This window comes from Cottoperca gobio, chromosome 8 (assembly GCF_900634415.1).
Source record: "Cottoperca gobio chromosome 8, fCotGob3.1, whole genome shotgun sequence".
NCBI classification, from domain to species: domain Eukaryota; kingdom Metazoa; phylum Chordata; class Actinopteri; order Perciformes; family Bovichtidae; genus Cottoperca; species Cottoperca gobio.
Genome location: NC_041362.1, coordinates 13,097,996 through 13,124,135, shown reverse-complemented (window position 1 = coordinate 13,124,135; position 26,140 = coordinate 13,097,996). Strand labels below are relative to the sequence as shown.

General features: G+C 39.1%; 3 protein-coding genes across 6 annotated transcripts; all 3 read right to left on the bottom strand.

The window, feature by feature from the left end:
* Positions 1-69: 69 nt before the first annotated feature.
* On the bottom strand, positions 70-5,811 carry nme4 (NME/NM23 nucleoside diphosphate kinase 4). 4 transcript variants are annotated; one of them, XM_029437064.1, is made up of 6 exons: positions 5,673-5,805; positions 5,481-5,567; positions 4,206-4,336; positions 4,031-4,132; positions 3,742-3,854; positions 71-1,702 (listed from the first exon to the last, which is right to left on the bottom strand). In XM_029437064.1, exons 1-6 carry the CDS (start codon positions 5,677-5,679, stop codon positions 1,582-1,584), a joined length of 561 nt encoding a protein of 186 aa, XP_029292924.1. In that variant the 5' UTR covers positions 5,680-5,805; the 3' UTR covers positions 71-1,581. The 4 variants fall into 4 exon arrangements, with proteins under 4 accessions (XP_029292926.1, XP_029292924.1, XP_029292925.1 ...); XM_029437066.1 differs by lacking the exons at positions 5,481-5,567; positions 5,673-5,805 and adding an exon at positions 4,926-4,963 and having other exon boundaries at positions 70-1,702; XM_029437065.1 differs by lacking the exons at positions 5,481-5,567; positions 5,673-5,805 and adding an exon at positions 4,753-4,832.
* A 1,246-nt stretch (positions 5,812-7,057) lies between these two features.
* Positions 7,058-21,677, bottom strand: xpo6 (exportin 6). Its single transcript, XM_029437062.1, has 24 exons — positions 20,891-21,677; positions 19,698-19,788; positions 18,981-19,093; positions 18,353-18,550; positions 17,285-17,444; positions 16,776-16,853; positions 16,078-16,606; positions 15,329-15,455; positions 15,117-15,226; positions 14,865-14,973; positions 14,573-14,665; positions 13,897-13,966; positions 13,639-13,798; positions 13,260-13,352; positions 12,600-12,744; positions 11,842-11,991; positions 11,556-11,745; positions 11,269-11,424; positions 10,511-10,625; positions 10,194-10,365; positions 9,712-9,873; positions 9,455-9,553; positions 8,628-8,858; positions 7,058-7,702 (listed from the first exon to the last, which is right to left on the bottom strand). The coding sequence occupies exons 1-24, from the start codon at positions 20,891-20,893 to the stop codon at positions 7,601-7,603; spliced, it is 3,456 nt and encodes a 1,151-aa protein (XP_029292922.1). The 5' UTR covers positions 20,894-21,677; the 3' UTR covers positions 7,058-7,600.
* Positions 21,678-22,036: 359 nt separating this feature from the next.
* Positions 22,037-26,117, bottom strand: antkmt (adenine nucleotide translocase lysine methyltransferase). Its single transcript, XM_029438381.1, has 5 exons — positions 24,668-26,117; positions 24,488-24,592; positions 24,269-24,409; positions 23,800-23,850; positions 22,037-23,243 (listed from the first exon to the last, which is right to left on the bottom strand). The coding sequence occupies exons 1-5, from the start codon at positions 24,827-24,829 to the stop codon at positions 23,028-23,030; spliced, it is 675 nt and encodes a 224-aa protein (XP_029294241.1). The 5' UTR covers positions 24,830-26,117; the 3' UTR covers positions 22,037-23,027.
* Positions 26,118-26,140: the final 23 nt, after the last annotated feature.

Genomic DNA, 26,140 nt, shown 5'->3' with positions numbered 1-26,140 from the left:
CTACAACTTCTCACCAGAGTTTCACTCAATCTATAACCACTTGGTTACATTGTTGTTACAATTTAAATAGTTATACATCCTTTGCTTAAATAATATCTGAAAAATGCAATAAAATAAACATAATCAGATACCGATGATTAGTTTGATGTGTTAACAACAACTCAAACGACTTGTTAAAGCTTTAAAATAAATAGTAAATGTACATTCTGTTAAACATGTTTATGACTCTACAGAAAAGTGAGACGTTGGATTGATTCAGAGTTTTTATTGCTTGCACATCAACCTGTGTTAAGACAACGTCGCTCGTTGCAGCCAAATGCTGTTTTAAATACACATTCAACTGATAAACTCTTTTCTATGATGTTTTATTGAGACTAAAATGTTTCTGATTCTGTGTTTTTCATTGTGACTTAGCCGTGGAGCACATCACGACATAATGTACAACACAGTAACATAAGGGATACATTGCTGTCAATATACAGGCTTGAATACAACTTAAATTATGTGTATTTTTGTATCATAGCTATACTTTTAATGCAACCTTTATTTAAATGTTATGTCAAATGATTAAAACATACTTTAAAAAAATAAATGTTTAGATAAGTAATTTCCCAAGTGATATTGTATTTAACAGACTGAAGTCATGGTGTTCAGCTTTATGAAGAGTTGAAGATGTCAACATACAAAACATCTGAATCATTCAATGTTCAATAATAGCAGGTGGAGGTAAATCATCATCATCATGTTAATGAAGTTCATTGTTACACTTACAGCACCAGCACATCTTACAAATAACATTCACCAGATGTTATCTGATTTTGGCTTTCTCCTTTTAAACAGAGGTAGGAGGATTACTTAACAATTTCAGATACACAAATTTAATTGATCACATTTTCAGTCACGTAGAATAATTACACTTAAAGTATTTGAAGACATAGTTCAAGTAAACAGTTTACCAAAAGGTTTTTAGTGCGCTTATTATTCTCCAAACAACACTACTACATCTTATTTGTTAAACAATAAAGGAAGTATACAACATTTTACTTATCATTTCACAGCAAGGTGTTTATAATATTTTATATTTCTTAATATTTTGTGAATCAATACGTATGCTGGAGCTGATCAGCAGCTACAGGAAAAAAGTCAGTTTATTTATTAATTAAATGTGTTGATGTTAGACCTGCTGGAAATTAGATAATGAGCCACAAACAATTTCTGCATCTATCGTTCATGTCCCACACTGCACCTTAATGTTAATGCATATTGATAAAATACTGTATCCATCCAAATAATTACTTCACATTTCTCAGTCTAAAGGCAAACTTCTTCTATTACGGCTGTTTAATGAAAAGCTGTACATTTATACGTGTGTAGTATAAACCAATTAAGTAAAACTCAGCCACACTTGTTTCAACTAAAATCTTTGTGACTGTAAGTGCACTTCCTGAGGTAAATTATTTGACAGGAATAATGAATATGACTCATCTTTTTCAATCACTGTGTCACAAGAGATTACCTGGTCACCTTTGAGCAGCAGGAGACGAGGTAGTATTACTGATTCTCGCGTACCGCTCTGTGTCTTCACACCTCACAGGTGATGGTCTGGTCAAAGCAATCCCAGTTCAGAAGCTCCTTTTTCTGAAACCACAGCTGGATCTCTCTCTGTGCCCCCTCGGGTGAATCACTGGCATGAACCACGTTCCTTTAAAGGTTCAATGTGTAAGATATGCCAGAATGTAAACATAAAACATTAAAACAATATAAACAGAATGTGAAGAGGTAACAGTGTTGACGTTATGTAAAAGACATCCATGTATTGTGTCGCAGAGATATCAACTGAAATTAGCATCTGATTGACGAGTGCCGCTCCGTCCTGTCTGTAATACCACTTGTTCCTCTAGAGGTGATAGTGAGTCACTGTAGCTCCACTCTGCCCTCAGTACAGAGGGAAAAGAAGCACAGCTGCCTGACTCGCTTGTACATATTACAGCCATGTTCCGTGTCTCTTTTATAGTTTGTTTATTGGATTACATTCAACGTGGCAGAAACAAGAGAACAACCCGCACCACCTCGCTTCATCCTCACAGCTGCCAGGAGGCTGTTTCACTGAGTGTACAGCTGTCGGCAGCCGTTAGTTAGCAGTTAGCTGGAGTTCAGTCACAGCACCGGGGAACTGCAGACTCCCTATTTCTGCCGTTACACAGGTCCAGCAGCCCGCTGTGACTGCCGGCGCTGGGGCTTGTTCTGGCTGAGCTCAAGTCTCTCCGGCCGTTGACGGAGGCTCTGTCTGACGGATGCTCTGTCTGACGGAGGCTCTGTCTGACTGAGGCTCTGTCTGACGGAGGCTCTGTCTGACTGAGTCTCTGTCTGACTGAGGCTCTGTCTGACGGAGGCTCTGTCTGACTGAGGCTCTGTCTGACGGAGGCTCTGTCTGACGGATGCTCTGTCTGACGGAGGCTCTGTCTGACGGAGGCTCTGTCTGACGGAGGCTCTGTCTGACGGAGGCTCTGTCTGACTGAGGCTCTGTCTGACTGAGGCTCTGTCTGACGGAGGCTCTGTCTGACTGAGGCTCTGTCTGACGGAGGCTCTGTCTGACTGAGTCTCTGTCTGACTGAGGCTCTGTCTGACTGAGGCTCTGTCTGACGGAGGCTCTGTCTGACTGAGGCTCTGTCTGACGGAGGCTCTGTCTGACGGATGCTCTGTCTGACGGAGGCTCTGTCTGACTGAGGCTCTGTCTGACTGAGACTCTGTCTGACGGAGGCTCTGTCTGACGGAGGCTCTGTCTGACTGAGGCTCTGTCTGACGGAGGCTCTGCATGCGGGTCGTTTTCCTAGTTTCTGCCACTTTGGATTCAGTCCAATAAACAAACAAACGTAACGTTACACAGACTACAGCCCCAGTTAACATTAGTGCCTCAGTAAACACAGATGGATAATCACAAAGTGAAGATTACAAAACAGCAGATGTTTTTTGAACGGCTCTCAGAGTTTCAGCAGTTTGGTCGAATTTTGGGATTCTTGCCCACTGACTGACTGACTGACTGACAGACATTACACAGGAGTAAACGTAATACACAATATAAAGAATAAATTAGAATACGATAAATATGCCAAACTACTACTAATAAAAACATTAGAGATTATATGGACCCAGTTTAGAGGTGAAATACTGCCCCCTATTTCTTTGGAGCAGGTGGCTCAGAATTACACATTGAATGACCAAGACAGAAAATCACATGCAATATATGGAAGTTGGCAGTCTCATGAGGTTTTTGTTTAACAATAAATAATAATAATAATAATACACTTAATTTAATTAGCACCTTTCAAAACAGTTACAAAGTGCTTTGCAATAAAAACAGAACACATTTAAAACACAAAGAGAATGAAACGAACGTCGAGCGAAAAACTAAACACACAATAAAATCACCAAAAAGAAATTCTAAAAAGGGTGTTTACTTTTTTTATAAAGGCAGAGTTTGGAGCCCTGATCTCTTCAGACAGGTCACTCCAAAGTATAGGAGCTCTGACTGCAAAGCCTATCACCTTTGACTATGTATCTGGACCTCCGAACCACCAGGACTGACGCAACTGAGGATCTCAGGGTGAGGGAACGGACATAGGGCAATAAGATGTCTGATAAATAACTTTGTAAGTAATTGATCAAATATTTTTTAAAGTAATAGGTATCCTGTGAAACTTACTGTAGACATAATGAGATCAAATGTTTATCAAACATTACCTGCTGACATGAAAGCTGAAATCTCCTCTAACTGTGCCAGCCTGGGCCTCTGCTGGGTTAGTATGTCCCACCATCGTGCGTGACACCTGGATTACTTTGTGCCCTTCCCACACCTAAACAAAGCAGAGATTTGTAGCAGGTTTATACATGAAGTATTGAGTAGAAGGTATACATGATTCTCTTTCATGTCTGTCAACCAAATGCAAAGGTAGAAAGAAGTTACAAAAGAAGTAGAATTATTGTAAGATACAGGAGTTGCCCACAAGGAGGCAGAAAGAGGAGCCCTCACCATGACAACAACAGGCCCCATGGTCATGTAATGCAGCAACCTCGGATAGAAGGGCTTAGTCCTCAGTTCAGAGTAGTGCTGAGACAGGAGATCATCAGACACCTTCTCAACAGAGACAGCTACAGTTAGAAAAGTAACAGACATCGGCAAACACATTTATTTCAGACTTCTATACCTGCATCATTTTCAGGCCAACCAGCTTGAAGCCCCGCTGCTCAAACCGTTGCATTATTTGTCCAACAAGACGACGTTGAACTCCATCTGGCTTCACAGCAATAAGAGTCCGCTCCCTTACATCTGTACCACCTGGTGAGGCAGACAGAGTAACCCCTTAAAAAACCTTGTAGAAACACATTTACTTGTGTAAAAGTACATACGTATTGGCATCAAAATATAAAGAAAATGTTCACTTGATTATAATTACTGACGCATTAATGTGTATGTCTGTATTGTCATTTATTATTGATTTATATATTGTATTAATCTGAATCTGCAAAGTAACTATAAAGCTGACAAATAAACGTAGTGGAGTAAAAAGTAGAATATTTGCCTCCAAAATGTGGTAGAGTAGAAGTATAAAGTAGTAGAACATGTAATTACCCAAAGCACTGTACAAGTAACTCAAAGTTGAACTTAACTGTAGCCTACTTCGTTACATTCCACCACTGACCCTCACATACTGCAAATATTGATAACCTTCAAGGAAGAGGACAAATATTTACTCAAAGTCTCCCACATGCAGGGAAACATCCACTAAACACACACATGAACTTCCCTCTGTGAGCAGAATGAATCATCATATATTATTGCATGTGTTTAGAAGGTTAGTTGCGCTCAGAACAGCAGCTGTGACACGTGGGAGCGAATGAATGACTGCATGCGATCAATTACACACGTGACCCTCGGGAGGAACTTAATCTACTGGCATTCAACTTGAAGACAGCCTGGTCCACTAAAGTACAGCGAGTTGTTCTCAAGCGAGGTTTCCTTCTGAGAAAAGTTCGGGTGTCGCAGTCCAGGCCTACATGGTAATGTGCTTTGAGTATTACGCTGAATGCGCACATGTTTTGGTCCGATTACGCACACAGCAGGTGAGTTTGTCCAGCTCCCTGAGGCTATAACCTAGTTCCAGGTCATGACCCCATGAGTTTGGCAGGCGAATTTGTTTTCGCAAACACCCCCCTGCGTTAAATTTGGATCAAATAAATATTGCGCTTCGAAGGTAAAGTCTCTTTGACTCGGTGCCAATATATTCAACAGTAATCTATTATTTAAATATATTTATGTCATCTTCATATGCTCAAAACGGAGATTTGTTAAGTTCCGGGAAGAGGGCCATTTAGTCCTTAGTAAAAAGAAAACATGTCGCACAATTTAAGTGTGTAAAAGAAATGTAGAAAAGTCAAATTGACGGACTTACTGTCCCGTTAATATGAATTCAGTCACTTACATGATTTGCTCCCAGCAGCTCTGTGTCCACCCAGCAGTGCAGTGGGAAACCCAGCTGACAGCAGACCTTTAGTGGTTTCTTGATTCCCTGAATAAAACGGTTGGAGAATTCTCTTTAAAATGCACCGCTGCAACATGACCATGTTTTTTGTCAGGCTCCAGAGAGAGAAGTCAAGCCTCAATAATAACTCACGAGTCATCCCCCTGTCTGCCAACCTCCCCCTGATTGTCGCTCAACCAGGAACATATTTATCTCCAGTGATGCCAGACGTGTCTCTTATTTAAACAAAGATGAGATTCCATGTCCATTATTGGATTTAACAATAAACCCACTTAAGTTTCTACAACTAAACGTTGAGAGCATTCATAAAGTTTTACAGCATATCCAAACTTGTAAGCTGAATGTTTATGAAGTCGATGAACTTGCAAGAAACAAACACAATGTAAAGATTTACTGCACCAGAAGCATTTTGGACTTTTTTTTTTAAACCTCCAAATCTGATCCTACACTTCCCATAATGCACCTTAATAGTGTCTTCATTGTACACACCGTCTGTAAGGCAGGTTAGGGTTATTGTCTCAAACTTGACAGCCAGAGAAGACATGCCACTTTATACAATGCTTTTAAGTACCTAATAACAATAATAGTCCTCTTGAGGTGTAAACTTGGTGAAATTACTTATAAATAAAAAAAGATTGGAAGACTTTGTAGGCTCATTTTTGATGCGGGGAAAGTCAGGGTTTGATCGGCACTAAATGCAAGCCTAACATCTTAGGATGATAACATCTATACATCTTCTTACATTAAAGCCCAAAACAAACTTATCAAATTGAGGAAGTTGAGCAATCAAATCCATTAGTTCGATTCACCTTCGAGGTCGTGCTGAGTCACATAAGCCTGTTTTCTAATATCCAAGATTTACATATTTTTACTCTGCATGTTCCGCTGACATTATAACTGAACAAGCATTGTCCTTCGTTATTTAGACAACAGCCGAGAACAGCTGTGTAGATGCCAAAACATCTTAATATCTAAAGCACTCATAGACAGACAGCAACATCAAAGCGTCATCATAGCAGTGAACTCAACCTCCAGAAAAGATAATGCAACAAACATTGTGTCTCAAATTTGTGAACTTGTTTCACCTCGTGATTACTGTGAACTTGTTTTAATTATTCTTCACATCTTCTGCATGTTGCGTCCTCACATAGCATTTGTCACATGCTACACATTAAACCTGATGCTTTACATCTGTCAAAGAATTTAGCAATTCTTAAAATTTGCCCTGTTTTACCCATTGGCTGTGTAAAAACCCAAAACCAACCATTTGATTATTTGTGCACGTGTTCCTAAAAAACTCAAAGGTCCAAAATAATTATTCAGCAGTTGGAAGTAGATGAATTTAAATTAATAGGAATTCAAAAAATATTCCAAATTAGAAGTGTAAAGCAAAACAGTGTAAACATACAGACAAGTCTTGAATCTCTTCATACAACCATTATTCTCACAAACAATACTGTGACAACATTGCAAGGGTCGGGCACATAGATCAATCAAATTGTGAATTAATCAATACCTGAGTTTTACTAAAAAAGCACTTTATTAATCAAGCAGATTTTCTCTTTTTCAGAATGGAATGATATGAAAGATCTTAAGTCGAGAGTCTGTCTCCTTTGGAGATGAAAAAAAATCGAAGGCATAATGAATAAAAGCAGACAATTTAAAAACTCAAAATGAGTTGAAAGTGCTCAGTCCCAGCCCAGCTTTGTTGTGGAAGCGTGGGAAAGAAGGCCTGGCTCAGACTGCTCCAGGTCCGGGCAAAAGCCAACTGCAGACCAGGTTTACATTTCTTGCCAAATTATCATTGGCAACACATTAGAAGGGCGCTGCTTTAAAAATTTAAAAAATGCGCCAACCTTCTACAGTAGAGATCAAAAAGAAACATCAGCAGCATCCACAACCTCCAATTACTCAACAATACAATGCGTGTTGCTCCTTCCTATTGCTCTGAATAGTCGGAGCAAAGCTGGATTGGAGAAGGAGTGTTGGGCAAAGTGGTCAGCACAGGCAGTCCTTGAAGATCATAGTTGATGTGTGGAGTGGTTCAAACAGTCATTGTGCTATAGCTTGATGGTGCCAGTGGGCAGGCTACTGTTACACAGTCTGTAGTAGCGAAGGTCATTCACCAGCCGCTGCACGCTTTGAGTGAACGAAGGCAAGTCCTTAAAAAAAAAAAAGATAGGAGAATAGTTGCAGGAAATGTTAATTTAAAGAACAGACTGCAGAAAAGAAGAAAACAATGTTCAACACAAACAGGAAAATAGAAACGTACTGGTGCTAGAGCAGTTATACATGATGTCATTATTAAAGTTACACAATAGTTACACCCAGTATGTCACATCAACTAATTATTACGCATTCATCCAACAATAAGCAGGTTAAAGGCCTTGCACACCCACCCAGGTGTTTATTTATTCTGATTGATTTGACCCCTGCTTAGACTAGAAATTTAAATTAAGATTTGGTTACATATTTCTTTCAATGTTATGAGCACCACAAACCAAAGTCCATACATCTCCATTGTATTGGGGTGTCAGCAGAAATCTGATGTCTCAAAACCTGGACAAACAACAGCAAACTACCTGTACAGGTGAACCAGGTAGTTATGGAAATAAGTTCCTGGCAGACTGCAAAGAGATTTCTGGAAACCAAGTGACATTTTCGTGATACTAGAGCCAAGAAAATTCTAACAACGGAGAGAACAAGAATGTAAACATATGCAAGTGTTTGAGATTGTTGTCAGCTTGCTAACAGGGAAACAGCCTCAGTGAGTGGCTGGACTGCACTTAGAAATACTGTTCATTATTCACAACTGGACAAACTTTTAAATGCCACTTCATTTGTTTTTGATGTTTCATTTCTATGCGCCATGTTGTGGAGAAATCACCGCCATCTTGCCACGCCATGTATGTAACGGTTGGTTAACTCTGTCTACTGACAACAGAACATGTTGCCAGGCTACCCATTAGTTAGAGAATAACTGGCAAAGCGTTCAGGTCAATGCATACACGCCTGGCTTAGAAGCTGTAATATCAGTATAATTCAGTTATGTGGGAAACAAATACTAATAAAATGTTTTATTCTTACTCGTTCAAGCTTGAAGTTGCGCGCGAGAACAGATCGTTGGCTGGTGTCCACACCCTGGCAGCCATTGAGGAACTCCGGCATGAAGGCCGAGTAGAAGGCATCAAAGTCGACAGAGGCCATGTTGTAAATAGCAACGGTTATTTCCTCCTGAAGAAGGTCGTGACTTTTATGGAGAAGGACCTGCAGCAGCACGTTGATGAAGTGGAAGAGCATCGAGGTCCGGAAAAGCTTCTAAAGAACAATACAAACAAAGTAATGACAATAGAGTCTAGACATGAGTTATATATACACTCACTGTAGTGTGTGGATGAAGGGACACACGTCTTAATTACAGGTGAATCCTTTCATTGAGGACATATTATGACATAAGAGTTTGGTTTCATTCTCTCCAAGGAGTCTGAGACTGGAGCTCATACACTGTTGCTTTAATTACAAGGGACCGTGTTTTTCCTTTTTTAAGACTCCTGTTGTGTGTTTGTGTGGAAAGAGTTTGTATGTTCAATAAAAATATCCTCCTGATTACTAACTAGATTTTATTTTATTCAGGTCAAAAAGGGATGCGAACCGCAAAAAAGTTTACAAAAACATTTGCAGCAGCTATGACTTTCTTTGCCTGTAGGAAGTGACATCGAAATGTTTACATCTGCTTGTCCCTTTCTGTGACTGCCATGTGTTGGCAAGTCTTCTGATAAAGTTTCCCCCTGTGGACAGTCTGCAGACTACTAATTGAGAGTGAAATTCAGAATTTGAAAGTGGGTGAACAACTCCACTCCATGACATGCTTCACCTCTAAAAACAAAAGATACTGACGTAAAAGTTCAACTTACTCTGTGATACAACTTGTGCTTGCTGTTGAGTAACTCTAAATAGGAGAGATTCTGCTTGAAGATGTGGATGTCAGGCTGCAGGAAAGACTGTCCAAAAGCCTGGAAAGTGGAGATAGATTGAACAATGACTTCATCCATTAACTGTGGTACAATGAGCTCATTTTATAATATACTACGAAATATTGCTCCTACAAAAAACAAAAACAAAACATAACGCAATGATGATGATGACAACTTTAGCAAACATGCATACACACCTGCATAGCAGCTGTGAACTGGGCCTCATTTTCCATGGTATCTTCAGCAGCTCCTCTTTGGACACTTGTTAAGACTGACGTTTTAAAGAAGTACCTCCAGTTTTGGTGAAGTATTTGGTATAGCAACTCAAACATCTCTGCCTTGACGTCCGGGGATGACCGCTATCAAAGACAAGAGAATGAATGATTATCTGTTATCCAGGAAATTTGATGAATGCCAAAGACAAAACAAGTTCCCTGAGAAGTTATATCACTGTAAAGTACCTGGCATGACTTAAATGAATCAGTGTCTCGTTTCAACAGGCCAATTATTATTAGATTATTTTCCACATCGTTCCATTTTAACTGTAGGTACATTTTTGTCTGATGAAGAAGTGACACATCATGCTAACTTAAGCCCCTAGCATGCCAATCAATGCAGAAGCAAACAAAATGAAACTCCAGAATGAAAGTTAACGCAAGAAAGGTGAACACCAACTGACCTCTGCCACGACCGGGTAAACCTGCTCCATGCACAGAGAGAGGATGCTGGGTAGGAAGGGTTTGAAAGCTTGACCAGGCTCTTGCACCACCACCTGCAGGATTTTCAGGAACTTCTGAACCACTCTACACCCTGCACTGCCCTCTTGCAAAATACTGGCTGCCAGCTGCTCCCTGGAGCACATACAAGTGACATTACATGGATTAGGGTTGAGAGTTGTACCAGCATGTTCAGTGTTTGCTCCACGTTATTTAAACCTTTATCCATCTAGACAGGATGTGATACCAAATCCTGATACTAAATAAAGTGTCTTCTTACCTGGTGAACATGCCGAGGAAAGTTTGGATGATCTGTCCTGTGAATGCGACACCCATCTGGACTCGCAACGCCTGAAACAGCGTCAAGAAGAAGGCCAACATCTCATCCGTCACATCTGAGAAAGAGAAGTGACAATTAAAAACTTTTGGAATTAAGTTTGTTGAAATCTTCAGGAATTAATTTATTAGAATTATTTGTAATTATTCCAAACAGCTATAAATTATTTATTTGCAAACAGAGTATGGTTTTCTAATGAACATTTTCTTTAACACGAGCAATAGGATTTTAATTTAAAGTCAGCTTCGACACTCATGTGCCGTGGAAGTCGGGTCAGTAGTAAGGAAATGAAAGAGACGAGCAGTAAGAGAAATAAGAGCTGATGTTTGTAGACTTCGATTCAGGTTCCTTTATTTCAAAAAACAATTTCAGTATGCTATTTGACACAAACTAGCTGCCTCTATAAATACACTGTTACTTAAGTCAAGACAAAAGTGTTTAGGTATTATGGTGTGGATCTGGTCTTTTAATACATGCAACCAACATTACCGTTATCATCATGCATGTACTAGGCTGAGAAACATCTCTACACATGTTTGCCTTTGTACAGTGCAAACTGGGATTGGCCTCAGCCCCCTGTGACAGGGCGAGTAGGTACAGAAAAGTGAATGAATGTATAGTATCATCTTCATACTGCCAAATATCAAATATTCAACACAAACTCTAGAAGGATAGCCAAACTGTGGATGAGAGACACTGACCTGGCTGCTGAATAAACACGGGGAAAAGGCTGAGGGACACTTGGACAGACTCCTGAAGACTCTGGTAGCAGATCTGACGTGATTTGGTGGATTCCCCAGAAATGCTGTCCACTATGTCTCTGAGCACAGGCAGGGTCTGCTGTATCACTGCTTTCACTAGAGTCAAAAAACGATGGTCATATAACACAATTAAAGAAGGATAAAGAATGGCAGGGTGTGAATGCTGTCAGTTTAATTTAAATAACAGACCAAGAGAAACTAAACAAAAAGGAGAAACAAATACTGACTGTTATCCAGATCGGGTTGCCGTGGAGTATTGTTCACTGTCCCTCTTATTCCCTTATACTCTCGAGTGAGTGCTGCCATTAGGCTGGTGTGGTTGCTCGAGCGTGTTTGCCACTGCTGCTCACTCTCTGGTAAATTCGGCCACGGGAGCAGCAGCATGTTGGACAAAGCCCTACACACCAACATGTGAGCCTGTTCGCACACACGAAACAGACGCAGAGCAGTTACTTCATGTATTGAGAATACAGTCGTAACATATAATATGCAAAAACATAAGCAAACATTTACCTCCTGGGGAAGTCTGCGGGTCTGATTCTCTGCAGTAATGAGGTTGAAGATGTTTCGAACAGCTGGTAAAGTGACCAAGAACACAGGCCGCACAGTGGAGGTTATGGAAACCATCAGATGGCATGCTGAGAGCAGCAACTTTTCAGGTACCTGGAGATAAAGACAGAATAAGAGTTAAAAGAAGAAGAATGTTTTTACAGTCTCCAAGCAGTTTCTCTTTTCACTATCCTTATCCTACCCAAACATCTTCCTCCCTGTGTTTTCAAAACATTTTGCCTGCATTTTGTAATGTCACAGTTTAAAATGGTGCAACATTGGTATTTGCATTACTAATAGTGAATAACAGCTTCACTGTAATGTGCTCTTTTATCTATTTTATTTCTAGTTACAGAGATTTGAATAAGGTCTGCTTTCTGTCAATAATGCATAAATGCCACAGCTAATTACTCAGTTATGTTCAATATATGAATGAAATCACACCATTTTATCATCATAACACTCAAACAAGGGGAATATCAACCACAAAGGAGCAGGTAAATAAAGTGGGAAATTATAAACACAATAAGAAGCTCCTGCGAACAATATTAAGTGGTATTTAATATTTCCCATATCGTACTTCCTCCTTAATGAACCACTGTTTCAACATTAAACCAACATTTTTTAGATCAAGTATCCATAAACTGCACTTCATTTGACTGTTTTCTTTATCCAAATAAGATATTCAGCATAAATCATATTTAAGCACGACGGCTTTCTACCTTTGCTGTGATGAGTGGGCTGCTGGCATCTATTGTAGATGTGATGAGGTTCATGAACTGGCTCTGGTTTTGACTGTGGACCTCACTGTAGAACTGTGCAAGCCAGTGAGAGTAGGCTTGCAAAGCAGCAAGGGCCTGTGCATGTCTGTAACACCCACACACACACACCACACACACACACACACACACACACACACACACACACACACACACACACACACACACACACACACACACACACACACACACACACACACACACACACACACGATGAACTAAATAAACTTGCTTCTTCTTTACACAGCTCAACCTAATTTGTTGCAAATGTCCTTTTACAATGTTACTTGTGCTGCGTTTAGTATATTTATGGTAGTATTAAATGTTATTTGTAATGAATTTCTAAGAAGCACTGAAGCATAACATCATAAAGTTCATTATAATTATCCAGAGTTCATATGAGAACACAGACTATGTAAATCAGTAGCTCTGAATGGGAGGTAACTTTAACACTGTGCTAACTGTCAGGGCTGCTATTCAGTGGCTTTTGTTAAAAGCTGAGAAATACGTCTGTTACGTGTCTAAATTCACAGAAACAGTTCACACAATCAGTTCCCTTATTATTTGGATTGCAATCAAACAATTTAAACCTGTGATACTCACACGTCAATGAGGTCTGGCTTGAGCACAGAAGGCACAGCGGTCTCCAGGTCGTAAAGGCTCGTCTGAGAGCCGTAGCAAGTCACTTCAACCAACCTTGAAAAAGAAACACGTGGTTCACTGGGATGTTTTGCTCTTAAAATGGAGCAACACTCAACAGAAAATCAACCACCACTTCTAGACCACCAGTCTCACCTTCAAAACACTGAATACATTTCAACACCAAACATATTCAGAAACACACCAAAACAGAAACCAACTTTAGACTTCCGACTTTAGAATGTGTTCTTTTAGAAACAAGTTAAAACAAAGATATAACCTTATGATGTAGGCACAAGAATTGCTTCTTAATATTTTGGAAGAGTATTAGAGTATCACATACCTCTCCACCACTGCCAGGGCGTCATTGAAACGTGAAGCAAAAACTTCCCCGATGAAATGCTCGGCCAAGCGTCCGACAGCTTGAAGTAGGGAGCTGAGGTCCCTGAGAGAACAGTGTAGTCGACGGCAATCATTCTCGGCAGTGATATTAAGCCTCCGACCTGAGAGAAGGACACTATGATTAGGTTCTTTGCAACATTTTGCTATATGGAATTAGCATCACCCAATGTGAATGTACCTCAAAAAACCAAACACTTACTTGTGCCAGAGGTGACAATAAACTGCTGCAGACCCAGGTATACATCCAAATTATCTTGGAGGACTGGAAACTTGGGAGAAAAGAGGAATAAAGAGGAGGCTGTCACTGACTGGGATACATCATCATACATTTCTTGACATGTAATAATAAAATCCATAGCCATGCGAAAATATTTCATACACTTTACTGTATACTTTGTAAATGCAGAACACAGAATTAAACATGAACCAATTCAAGGAAGTCAATTTCAGTTTTATGAACATTGCAGAGAATGAAAGTGAAGTGTGCTGGAAGTGATGTTGTTATGTAGCACACTGTACTTTATAGGATTTTGAAAAGTCAAGACTTTTGTTGTCTAATATAATATTCAGGAGTCGGTATTATTATTATTATTATTATTATTATTATTATTATTATTATTATTATTATTATTATAGTATTGATTCTTTGGGAAACTACAGTGTACGCAAAAGACGTTTGGCATTTTAAGTTGTATGCATTCTTGAAACCACCAATTAAATTAAGAACCCAGCAAAGACTTTTCCACATCAGCGTTGGGGGAAATCTACTCCTGCAGCAAATTTGGAATTCAACAAAATGGCAACACTGGAGTGAAAACCCCTAAAGATGCCTGACCGAATGTAATTGCAAGGTGACACCAACAACGATCTCTTACCAAAGTAGAGAACGCATGGGATGGGAGCAGCTCCATCACCTTGGCAACCACCTCCAGACTCTGACGCAGGTACCTCTGCCACTCAGTCTGTTGCTATAGTTACCAAATGAAGGAGAACATTTAAACTTTGAAGTAAAAATTAAGTATTTTTAAATATTGTGCCTGTCTTAAAGAGGTTAATAATACAATTGACTTGTTATAGAGTTTTGTAGAGATGCACACGACACAGTCTTAAGTAGAAAAAAAAGAAGGAAGCTGCAACTGACAGAAAATATATGAAAATTGTTCTTACGTCATCGTCCAGAGTCTCATCATCCAGCTCTTCTAACTGGGCCTGATTGTATCTGAACTGTATGCGATTCAGAACTTCCCTTAACAGAAGAACTAAGGCATCTTTGTACCTGTCCAACCATACACAAACATATCACACAGTTACATTTTAAACAAAAGCAACAACAAATATTAACAACGCATTTTATAAACTGGACTTCCTATATTTCTTATGTTTGCATTCAGTTGAGATAATTGATTCTGAGTGACTTACCTATTTAGTACGCTTTCTCTGTCAGCTAGTCTGCTTTTGATTTTGGTTGTTAGAAAATCCAAAAAGACACTCCATATATCCAAACAGGCAAAGTAGCCTTCATGGGTAGGCTGTTAAACCGATGAGAAGCAGGTTGTTATCTGGGAGAACTCATATTTAACATTAACATATGTTGTACTGCATTAGCAACCGTTTGACACAATTATTGTTACCTGGTTGAAGGTGTACTTGAAAAGCAGGCCAAGAAACTCTACAATTGGAAACTGAGGACTGGACTCAATCCGCCTCAAGTGAACACTGACAAACAGGCACAGAAAATCTGTGAACTTTTCCAAGTAACTGCAAGATGAAAGAAAATAACACATTAACCAAACACAACATTAAAGTCACCACAAACATGCTTCACTCAGAAGTTACTTCATATAGTCTATGCTAGTCAATAATAATAACATCATTTATTAAATCAATGCTAGGTGCACCACATTGTCAGTTACATTACCCATGCCAGTCGCAATGCCACTCATGTATCTGAACATAAGACAAGACCACTCGTGAAAATATCAAGCTTGTTTGATGATTGTTTGATGTCACAGGTGAAGTGGGGCAATGAAGCTAAATGACTTATGTCCGGGACTCCCTGTATGCATGTACATGTCTGTATGTACATTAAAAGTTAGTTATAATGGCACAGTTTTAAACATACAGTAGAAAGAAAGAATAGATCAGAATGACACACACGTGACGGAGCAGCAGTGATAAAAATAAGGCGTTTTTGAGAGATGGACTTCTAAGAAATACCACAGTGCAACTTCTGGCATAAAGCAAATTAGCTTTGGGTAATTGTGTAAAAGTAAATGTGACCAGTTGCTGACATCATGGTAAAAGTGTCAGGTAGAACACACTTTCTGCAAATACCTACGCATGCACAAATATTAGTGTCAACTAATGAACTGATCCATACCTCTCATCAAGTTCCTGTAGGCGGGTCTTGACCGTATGAGCGTTATTCTCTCGTGTCAGCCTCTGCAGGAGAAAGAAGGTCTGCTGGAACATGCGCAGCAAGTACTCCTCAAAATCCATTGGCACACAGTTCTTTGACACAAGCTCATTGACACAGGTCATAGCAAGCACACCGAGCCGGGCACGATCCACCTTGTTGCCCTCACTCTGCTGTCCGTTTCGCCCTCCTCCATTTGATGTTGGCGGCATTGTCCCAGGATTGAGCTGACCATTAGAGGAGGAGTTCGAGGAGATGAAGCATCCAGTCTTGGCCTTTGTCCGAAAATCACAACCAAAACGTGCAAAATGGAAAATGGATGCCAGCAGGGTGGGTGTAATGCTTGTGGACAGAGGGATCCAGCTGAACAGGTGAGCCAAACACTCCAAAACGAGACAACAGAGCTGCTGACTCTCATTGTCTAATGCTGCCATGGGCTGGCAAATCAGCTTTGAGTACTGGCTGCCCTGAAACAAATTGCCCAACAATTCCACTGATGGATTGAAGAGAAGAAAAAAAAGTGGTCTGGTTAACACACAACAACAAACCGCTCGATAACATGTTTGCTATTGTCAATATTAAAATACAAACAATTGACAACTATTCCACAATAATCACCACATTACTAGCAGTTTTACGTTACAAAAGGACAGTTCACTAACCACTTTCCCCTGAGGTGGGAGAGGGAGGCGGGGTGGAAGCTATGACACTGTGCTTGTCCCAATAGGTCTCCAGGATACCTGCAAAACAAGACGTGACAAGAACCTCAGTTTTCCACCAAAAGTGACAGTGTGAGTGACAGCCAGACCGCAGTTTTTAGCTTAAGTCACGTTTTGGCTTAAAAAAAAAAAAACATACAGAATTTACAAGTCCGATTTAAACCTCATTTGCTAAGTGTACCATAAGTGGTTTAAATATCCAATTCAAAATCACATTTTACTACAACTGCCTCGAGTCAAAAACATTGGATTGGATTTCAGGTTACCCTTTACATCCCTTGCACTGTTAACTCACTCAGACTGCAGCAGTTATTGTCGCATACACTCATGTGCATGTATCAATCAGTAGTTCTGCACTATAACTAGATATTGCTATATGTTTAACAGTAAGAGCATATATTTATTTTCTAAATTAAATCCTTTTGCACAAATTATTGAAAGGTTGTTCTCACCTGTCAACAGTCCAAGCACTGTGGGTACCTGCTCCAGCAGCAGTTTACGCAGCTCATCTTTTCTGGAGACACTGAGGTCTTCTCTAGGACACGCAAGTTCCTCTGAAGTGGTTTTCAACATCACCAACCCCAATAAAGCCAGAGCTGGAGACTGGATCAGCTGCAGTTTACAAGAGATTGACAGACAATAGCTCTATCAATAAGAGCTAATTGTTTTTCCCGACATGGCTCGATGCAAGGAAGCCCCCAAGGTTGGTCGACAGTTCAGGGTTTCTCACTGCATTCAATGGCAAAGTTGGGTATACTTTTCTAAAAACAAAGAGGTTCTCTGCTACCTACAAATACATTTAATACACTTTTATGAAATGAAACATTAACCTTTACACAGAATGTTGAGATTGTCATCTGCTCACTAAATTTAACATGACACAAGATGCAACAGGTTCCATTGCATGTGGTTTTGGCTGAATCGCTTCCTGTACAAAAACCTGACCTTTCTTTAATCTATGTCTGTCTCTACTGCTCATAATCTGGTGATACACAGTAAAGAGGACAATGTTTTTAAATGTTAAGTGTGAAAACAACTTCCAGAAAAATACTTGAAAATTGGCTTAATTTGCCCTAAAAAAAAGGTCCAGAATTAAATATAAGTATACACTACACATGTGCAATCAGACCAGCCACTTAATCTGAAGGAAGAGGGACCTCTAATGTAGATGGTTGATTTGTCTATTTAAATTTTAAATCCATTGCATTTTAATTGTGCAATGGCAGGTAACTGATTCCGTCCCTCTTTGATGATGCAATGCCTGCTAACAGCAAAGCTTTTTTTCATTACTGTGCTCTGGAGCAATAGTCCAACCTATCTTGTTGTAGAATTAAGAAAAAGGAGACATTGAGCAATTTTCTTGTTACCCATAATGTAGCTTCTGCACTTGTTCACATCCAGCCACATCCTCATAACACACTGTGACTAAGAACATATTGTTCCAAATGTACTGAGTTAAATTAAAAAAAGAAAGTGAACATGAAATGCAGTTTGAATAAATTTGACAGAGCAAGGTTTACCTGAAGGGTGTTTGTAAAGAAATCATGGTAGAACATTGGCCAGTCCTGGCGACCAATGTCCACAATGACTTTGCATAGTTTGTTGCGGATGAAATAGGGCACCGATTTGTGCTGAGCAAGAAGGAGTTTGGGAAGACAGCTGCGAATCTCCATCTTGTCTTGTGAAGCAACACCGATCCACATTTTGTTCACCAGGTTCTGAAAGATAAAAGGGAGCAATCAGCTGTCAAGGCTGTGACTGAAGGAGACTACACATGTACACAGACACATGTATTAACAGTTTCACGTCATTTGTTTAATCAGTAATCATTGTGTAATGATCTTTTTTAATAAAACAATAAAGTGCTCACTTAAGAGTTTTTACTAACAGATTTCACTTCAAACATAATGCTGCAAGTAAAAACACCTATATTTAAGTATACATAGCTCAGATATCTAACTTTTATCCAAAGCTAAATGTATTACACATTAAGCTAACTTGTTTTGCAGAATTAAGGAAATGATGAAACAGCCGGAAATAAATTATTTTGTTAGTGTGCGGTCTTATTTTTAAAGCATTAAAGAAGTAAAGAAGGCCCCAGACAGTACTGGGAACTGAAAACATGCATCTCCCACCTAAAGGACTTACTTCAAATACTGTAAGGCTGTACATCATTACATACTCATTCCGAGTATTGGAGAGAAAGAACAAGCAGTGGCGCCACGCTCCAGTCTGCTGTGCAAAGTTATTCAGCAGCTCTTCTGCAGAAAGAAGGAAGTAGGCTTGATTTCTGACAGAGGTACATGACAACGAAGTAGTTCAATTACAGACAGACTGAAAGTAATGAGTCACAACACAGGAAGTGTGTAAAAAAATACTTTTAAACAGAAAGCAAATCATTTGAGGTCACATTAAACACTACAGTGACAACACTACACTACAGTATTCAGTATACACTACATTGTATTTGGGGCTCCAAACTTGCGAAGGCAGATACAAGTCAACTGCTAAAAGAATTTGAGAGAGAGTATCTCATAAGGAAAAACCTTTACAGTTTGACAAATCTAAAAATCAAACGATAAGGCCTCATGTACATTATCCTTCTTTGATGATGAGATGAGATCCACAAAGTGATTGACTTCACTTTTAATAAAACACACATTTAAATTGTAAGTGATATTAAAAAGTCACTGGAGAAGAAAAGTTGTCAAACTAAGTTTTTCAGACTGAATTCGACATTGTTTTAGAGATAAGTCTCATGCTGTTTCCTTTACAAACCAGCTTGGTGGAAACACCTGTAAATACTTGCGTACCATGCCCGTGCTCCAAATGTGTAGTGGTAGGTTTTTGCAGAGCCACACTTACCTATTTCTCTCTTTCGCTCATTGGTTGTGCAGCTGTGGAAGAATTCAGTCATAAGGCTCTCCAGTGCACGCAGTGATGTCTCCTCTGAAGCCTAGTGGATACAAAAGATGGAAAAGACACATTTAGACAATGCATAATATTAGTACTACAAAAATCACACGTAACTGTCCGTTTGACAGTTAAGTGTAGTGCTTGTCGTGCAGTGTACATGCACAGCAGATGCTCAACTGAAGACAAATCATAAGCCTCTCAGTGAACAATAACCCTGGGCTCACTGTGAATAGAACAATTAATTACCATTCATGCATCTTTCTTACATATCTCATATTTAGAATGCATTTAGAATTTATACAAAGAACGCCTGTATTCATGTGCAACTTCAAAACATGTCTTCCTGTAGGCTGATTTAAAGAGGAGACCTTTTGTATGTTAGTGCTTTCAGGCAGTCATATGTACCATCTTTCTCAGGCGGGTCACTTAGTGAGAAAGAAACTTATTTTCACATGTACATGCCTGCACATAGCTATAGTTTGTCATTGCACAGTATCACTGATTGTTGTATACGTTTTGGCATAATCTCATGAAAATATAGTTCACACAGCTTTGCAATTCTACAGTTAACCAATGCAATCGGACTTGCTCAAATAGTTCAGTATTGAGAAGTCCAGTATTTGTCATACAAGTAAAATCAAGCTGTAATTTAAAAAAAAAATGCGTTATATATAAATTGCACTACCACGCTTCTGCAGGGGGAGAAATTTGGGCCCTGCCTAGCATAAACGAGATAGCAAATTGAGATTTTAAAGAGCATATCCTGTGGCAGACAGGTCTGAATTCCTCAAATGAGCTACAACGTGCCGAGGCTCAACACTACTCACAGCAAATATTCTGTTTTGTAAGATGGGCGTCTTGTATCGTGAAATGGCTTAACGAGCTGTCACATCCCGAGAAAAACGTTACCTGGCCCCTTTCAAACCGTTACATGGATTAACAGACATGGAGGGTCGGACTGTATTCAATCACACACGATTAACTATATGTAAATGCATTTAAATAGATTGTAGACATAACTTTGAGTCTTCCTGATCAAAATTACGAATCAAAAGCGTATGCACCCACGTTAGCTATTAGCAAACAAGACAGGAAGACAACGTGAATAACTAAGTAAATAATACACGTTAAATTGTACTTACCATGTTTAGCTGGCTCAGATGCTTTCTTCAGTTTACTTCTTCTTGGATTAAAAACAGTAATAAGCCAACATTAGCTCTCTAGCTAGCCAATTCTGTAGCTAACGTTAGCTAAGGTGTTGCTGGCTAACGTGACCGCAGAGGGGGCTCATCATGGTCTGCTCGCCTGCTTGGGTCGACACTCTACACACAACTAGCTAGCAAAGGTTGGCGTCGTTAACTTTGCTTACAATAACGTTAAACACTGAATTAATTTTACCTTGCTCGAATAAACGCGTTTTCGCTTACCAGGCATACAGGCTTAAGATTGAAACAGATATCTCGAATTGGTCAGTTAACGGCATTGTCGTGTAATTCTATTTACCGTTATGTTAAATATAGAAATCTTGTTTTTGTGAAGCATCTAACACTGGCTCCAGCACCGGTGAAATGTGCAACGTTGATTAGCTTTCTATGTCAAGCGGCTCGGAGCTAAGTTAGCCAGCCGCTAACGTTGCAGCGGATGGCTAACTCGCTAGCTTCTACTAGAAGGATGAAGGCATCATTTTCGTTAGCTAACTGTCAAACATAAACATGCTTCTATGGCTGTTGGTCACGACAACTTGCCTTTACCGTTTGTAATTTCACAGCAGGGTGAATATGCACACTTAAGTTATACATCTGGCACATTTGTAACAACACTAAATGTATAATACTATGCGCGCTTGTTCCTGTTATTCCCCTTCTCGGTGCTTAGGGCGGCTCAAGAATACAGCTAGCTTGCGGCTGGTTACAGGGTTCGCTTCGCAACTTCCTCTTTTGCTATAAAACCAAACCAATCAGCTTGTGTCAAGTCAGTCACAATAATAAAAGCACGATCTCCGGTTCTTCAAAACTACAGCACTTTGACCAATGCTAAAAACAAAGTTGTATCAGTGTGCATACATTTAAAAAATAATAAGCTATTATTTATAAATGAAAGAAAATCTGCTTACTCAAAAAGTAATTTACATGTTATATATACTAAGGCCTAAAGCACATGCAACATGCTCATGTAATAGCCTATAGTCTTTCTGCAGGAAACAGCGTGGATATGTTTACTCCATCAAAGTGATTTATTATTTGGAGAACTTTCCAAGCAACATTGCACAACTTGATGAAGTCTGCACATTTAGAGATATTTAGATTTCTCTCCACTCCACACTGCACCTTTTCTCATATATTCTCAAACAGATTAATTCTGTGAGTTGAGTCCTAGAAGGACCTGATCATGTTATGCAGCATTTCATTTGAATTATTTAATATGAACAAAACATGTGGCTGCTTACAACAATGTCACTGAAAACCAATATTGAATGTCAGACACAGAGGAATTTCACCCAAATACAACACACACACACACACACACACACACACACACACACACACACACACACACACTACCTGAATAAGGGGACACATTAAATGTCCAGCACATGGTGCACAAGAAAGGGCAATTTATATCCATACATAGATTATTAGAGCAATTACTTTTATAGCAAAAACTATCACAGCAAGGTAAAAACAAAAAATTCAACAGAAAAAGCAACATCCAAAAACAAACCCTCATACACATACATAATATGTATACAGATGGTCAATGGATGTACTATACATGGGGACACTCTTGTTACTGTATGTGTCCTTTATACACTATGGACCCCATGGGGTTTATACAAGTGTCACAATCTGTTTGTGAGATTGGGGAAAACCCATCGACTGTATATATAAGGGAAACACACATTAGACACCTTCGACAGGCCTGAAAAGCCACATTCCACACTTTCCGACAGACAGACAAGCACTAAGTGCTTATGACCATTACCCACAAAGCATTTAAATGTAGTGTTCCTACCTGTAGAGAACTAGCTGCACCATGGAATCCAAAATGTCCTCTGAAGTTGTCTAATTATATGTAGGCCTGTATAAGAGAATATTAAGCAATAACAATGACTAATAATCAATAAACACTTAAAACTTTAAATAATCTTCAGTTCTGTGGCATAAACTGAACACTGCAGAAGAAAAGGTTGAAACAACATTTATAAACTTGCCCCAGATATACAGTATAATTTATTGTTGCCATTCTAGAGGGCAAAAGACAAGGAACATTCATGGAGCTTCAAGTGGATCCTTTCTCCTGAGTTAGTTCATTGTTGAGCTTGCTATCCGTGACGGGGGTGTTCTGTCTTTGTGCTTGCATGTTATATGCCCAGGCTCTGTCCACACCATGTCCCTCAACTCGGCAGGGTGTCCAGTCAGGGAAGGGAAAACGACCAGCTACTACTAAGGCATCATCAGGAAGCTCAGCCTGCAACTTCTGCTGCAATAATGAAAGCTGGGAACAAACAATAAAAACATTTTTTTTCAGACATTTACTGAATTTGACCCATGATTATTAATCTGATCTGAATGCAACAGCACCTCAACCCTGTGCTGACAGATTATTATTGTCTTGTTTTGCTGGTATCAGGAATCTAAATAATACAGTAAGGTCATGGTACTCATGTTCATTTTAACAAGTTGCAGCCACCTGGCTAAAACAGTATTACAAAAGAATTTGAATTTTCCATTTTCTTTTTTTAAACCTCTGAGTGGAAGAACATTTAGATGGTAAATTATAAAAAAAAATGTAAATAGTAAAAACCATTGCAACAATTAAACCTGCAATTAGGGCTTCCTGTTTCAAGACAGACACAAGGGTTTCAGTAATACCTACAGATGACCCACCATGTCTCACCTTTTATGATCACTATTGTGACGATGGGATGGGTTAACCCATTAAAGATCAACTTCATTTTTTCTTTATTTCTGGATTATTTGCTTAGCTGTACGTTACATTGCGATGGTAATTATTTCACAGTTAATAGGCATCTGTACATTATATTACTCACCACGCTAGGAGCCAAAAACACTGTGATATTCTTGCATTCTGTCAAGTCGACCTGTGATGAAGGCAGATTGTAAATAGGCCACTTTATTAACAATTCAGCTTTAAATAACAAACAGTGGCAATGGCAAGAATATAGTAAAATAAATCAATAAAAGGGCAACCTAGACCACTAGGAAAAGTGTACATGTATTAATCCTAAAGGTATTTGGTCAATTCACATCTTCACACCTTGTTTGCTAATGAGAAACTATTTCGTCAGCTATATAGATGGAGGGACACTGACTCTGTTATTCTTGCAATCTTTTTTTTAACCAGGAGTGGGGACATTTCCATTCGAACTATCATGTTGTTGCAATAACATACTGTTGTAAGACAAATTACAGTAATTAAATGTTGTCCTTTAATGGTGGCTGACATAACTTTGAACAGGAATGTTACTAATGCTTTAATAAAAGGGATAAATGTCAAACCTTCCAGAGATCTTCCCGTCGGTATGACACTTTTTCATGATGGTCTGCTCTCCATGCATGGAAGCGGGCCAGGCGAACAAGCCAGGGATTGAGCTCATAACCAACAGCGGGAATGAAACCCTGCTGATGGGCTTCCAAGACCTTAAGAGAAACAATAACCACAGTCAAAACCCATTGCAGTGCAAGAAAAAGGAGCCAAAATATCTTGCTTATACCTACAATACGACCATCACCAGATCCCAAATCCACAAGGCCTCCCTTTCGACCTCTCAGCAATGTCATTACATGATTTACTTGAGCTTTGCTTGCAGGAACGTACGGGACCTGGAAGACATGTTGAAGAGCTTCTGATAAAAAAGAATGTTGTACAATTGAGGATTTACATCAAATATTATTCACCTGTAGCCTCAAGGGGACTTTTCGGAAGCCTGGCTGTAGGATTACCACCCACATAGCATATACAGCAAGCCCAGTGCCAGCAGCTATCTGAACAACACCCCATCCTCCGATATGCCTGGTCTTCAGCTCAGCAAACAACTCATCCGGCGCATCATCATCCATTTCAGCATGAAATGTGTAGTGTAGGGTCCGAATTAATCTAATTTAAGAAAATGTTCTGAAACTCACAAGTTAAGGGTTCAAAAAATATTTATTTGGATGAAATAATATATTCTGGGGCAGAGAGGATCTCACTATCAGTGGTGCTGGAAGTATTCAGATAATTTACTTAAATAAAAGTACTAATACTGCACTGTAAAAATACTGTTACAAGTAAAAGTCCTGGATTGAAGATTTTACTTGAGTAAGAGTATAACTATAACCAGGAAAATGTAGTCGAAGTATTACAATTATAATTACCCAATGGAGAAAAATGTCTCCTGTGAGTTATATTAATATATCATTAGATTATTATTACTCATGCATACATTTTGGTTGGTTGAGATGGAGCTCATGTTTAACTATTTTGTTTCAGACTGAAACTAACTATTATTTTCATTATGGATTAATCTGTTGATTATATTCTCCATTTATTGATGGATTGATTGTTTGTAAAACTCACAATTACCCAAAACCCAAAGTGACACCTTATCAATGTTTGATTTTTTCAACTAACAGTACAAACCTCAAAATTATTATTTTATAAATACTTAAAACAGCAAATCTTCACATTTAAACACAACTTAAACAATTATCAAAAAAATGTGCTCTTGTAGTCGAATTTTGTATGTTTTCTGTGCATAAATCTGTTAAGTAACTAGTAACTAAAGCCGTCAGATACAATACAATATTTACCCCTGAATTACAGTGGAAAAGAAGTGCCATGAAAGGAAAATACTTGAGCACAAATAGCTAAAAAAAAAAAGTGGCTCAGTGATCGCAGTTACCTTTATTTATTATTAGGCTACATACTTCCATTATTACATTTTGCTTCACTCGGTTGTATTACCTGCTGTTTGTTTACAATGCTCTACTCCTTCTACACCCATAAGTCAGTTTTACAAACACACGCAACACATTCATTTTGCCAACAAATAAGAGAAGCAAATGTTAAAATCAGACATGAAATGTAATGTACTTTTCTATTATAATTCACTGACACCTGTGACAGACTGAGGGTCACATGCATGCAGTTATCATTTTATATCCAGACAGTCTCACTGAGAATACGTACTAACATATTTACTAGCAACACAACATAATGCTGCCGTACACACAATAAAAATGCAACTGTGCTGGTATTGAAGGAATTAACAAGAAATATCTATTTGACCTGCAGGAGTGCTTGCGGACAAGTTACCCCGTAGGACCGGTCCGTCAGCGAAATATTCCGTATATCCGAGAGCTTACTTGCATTAGTTCCGGAAATGTGAC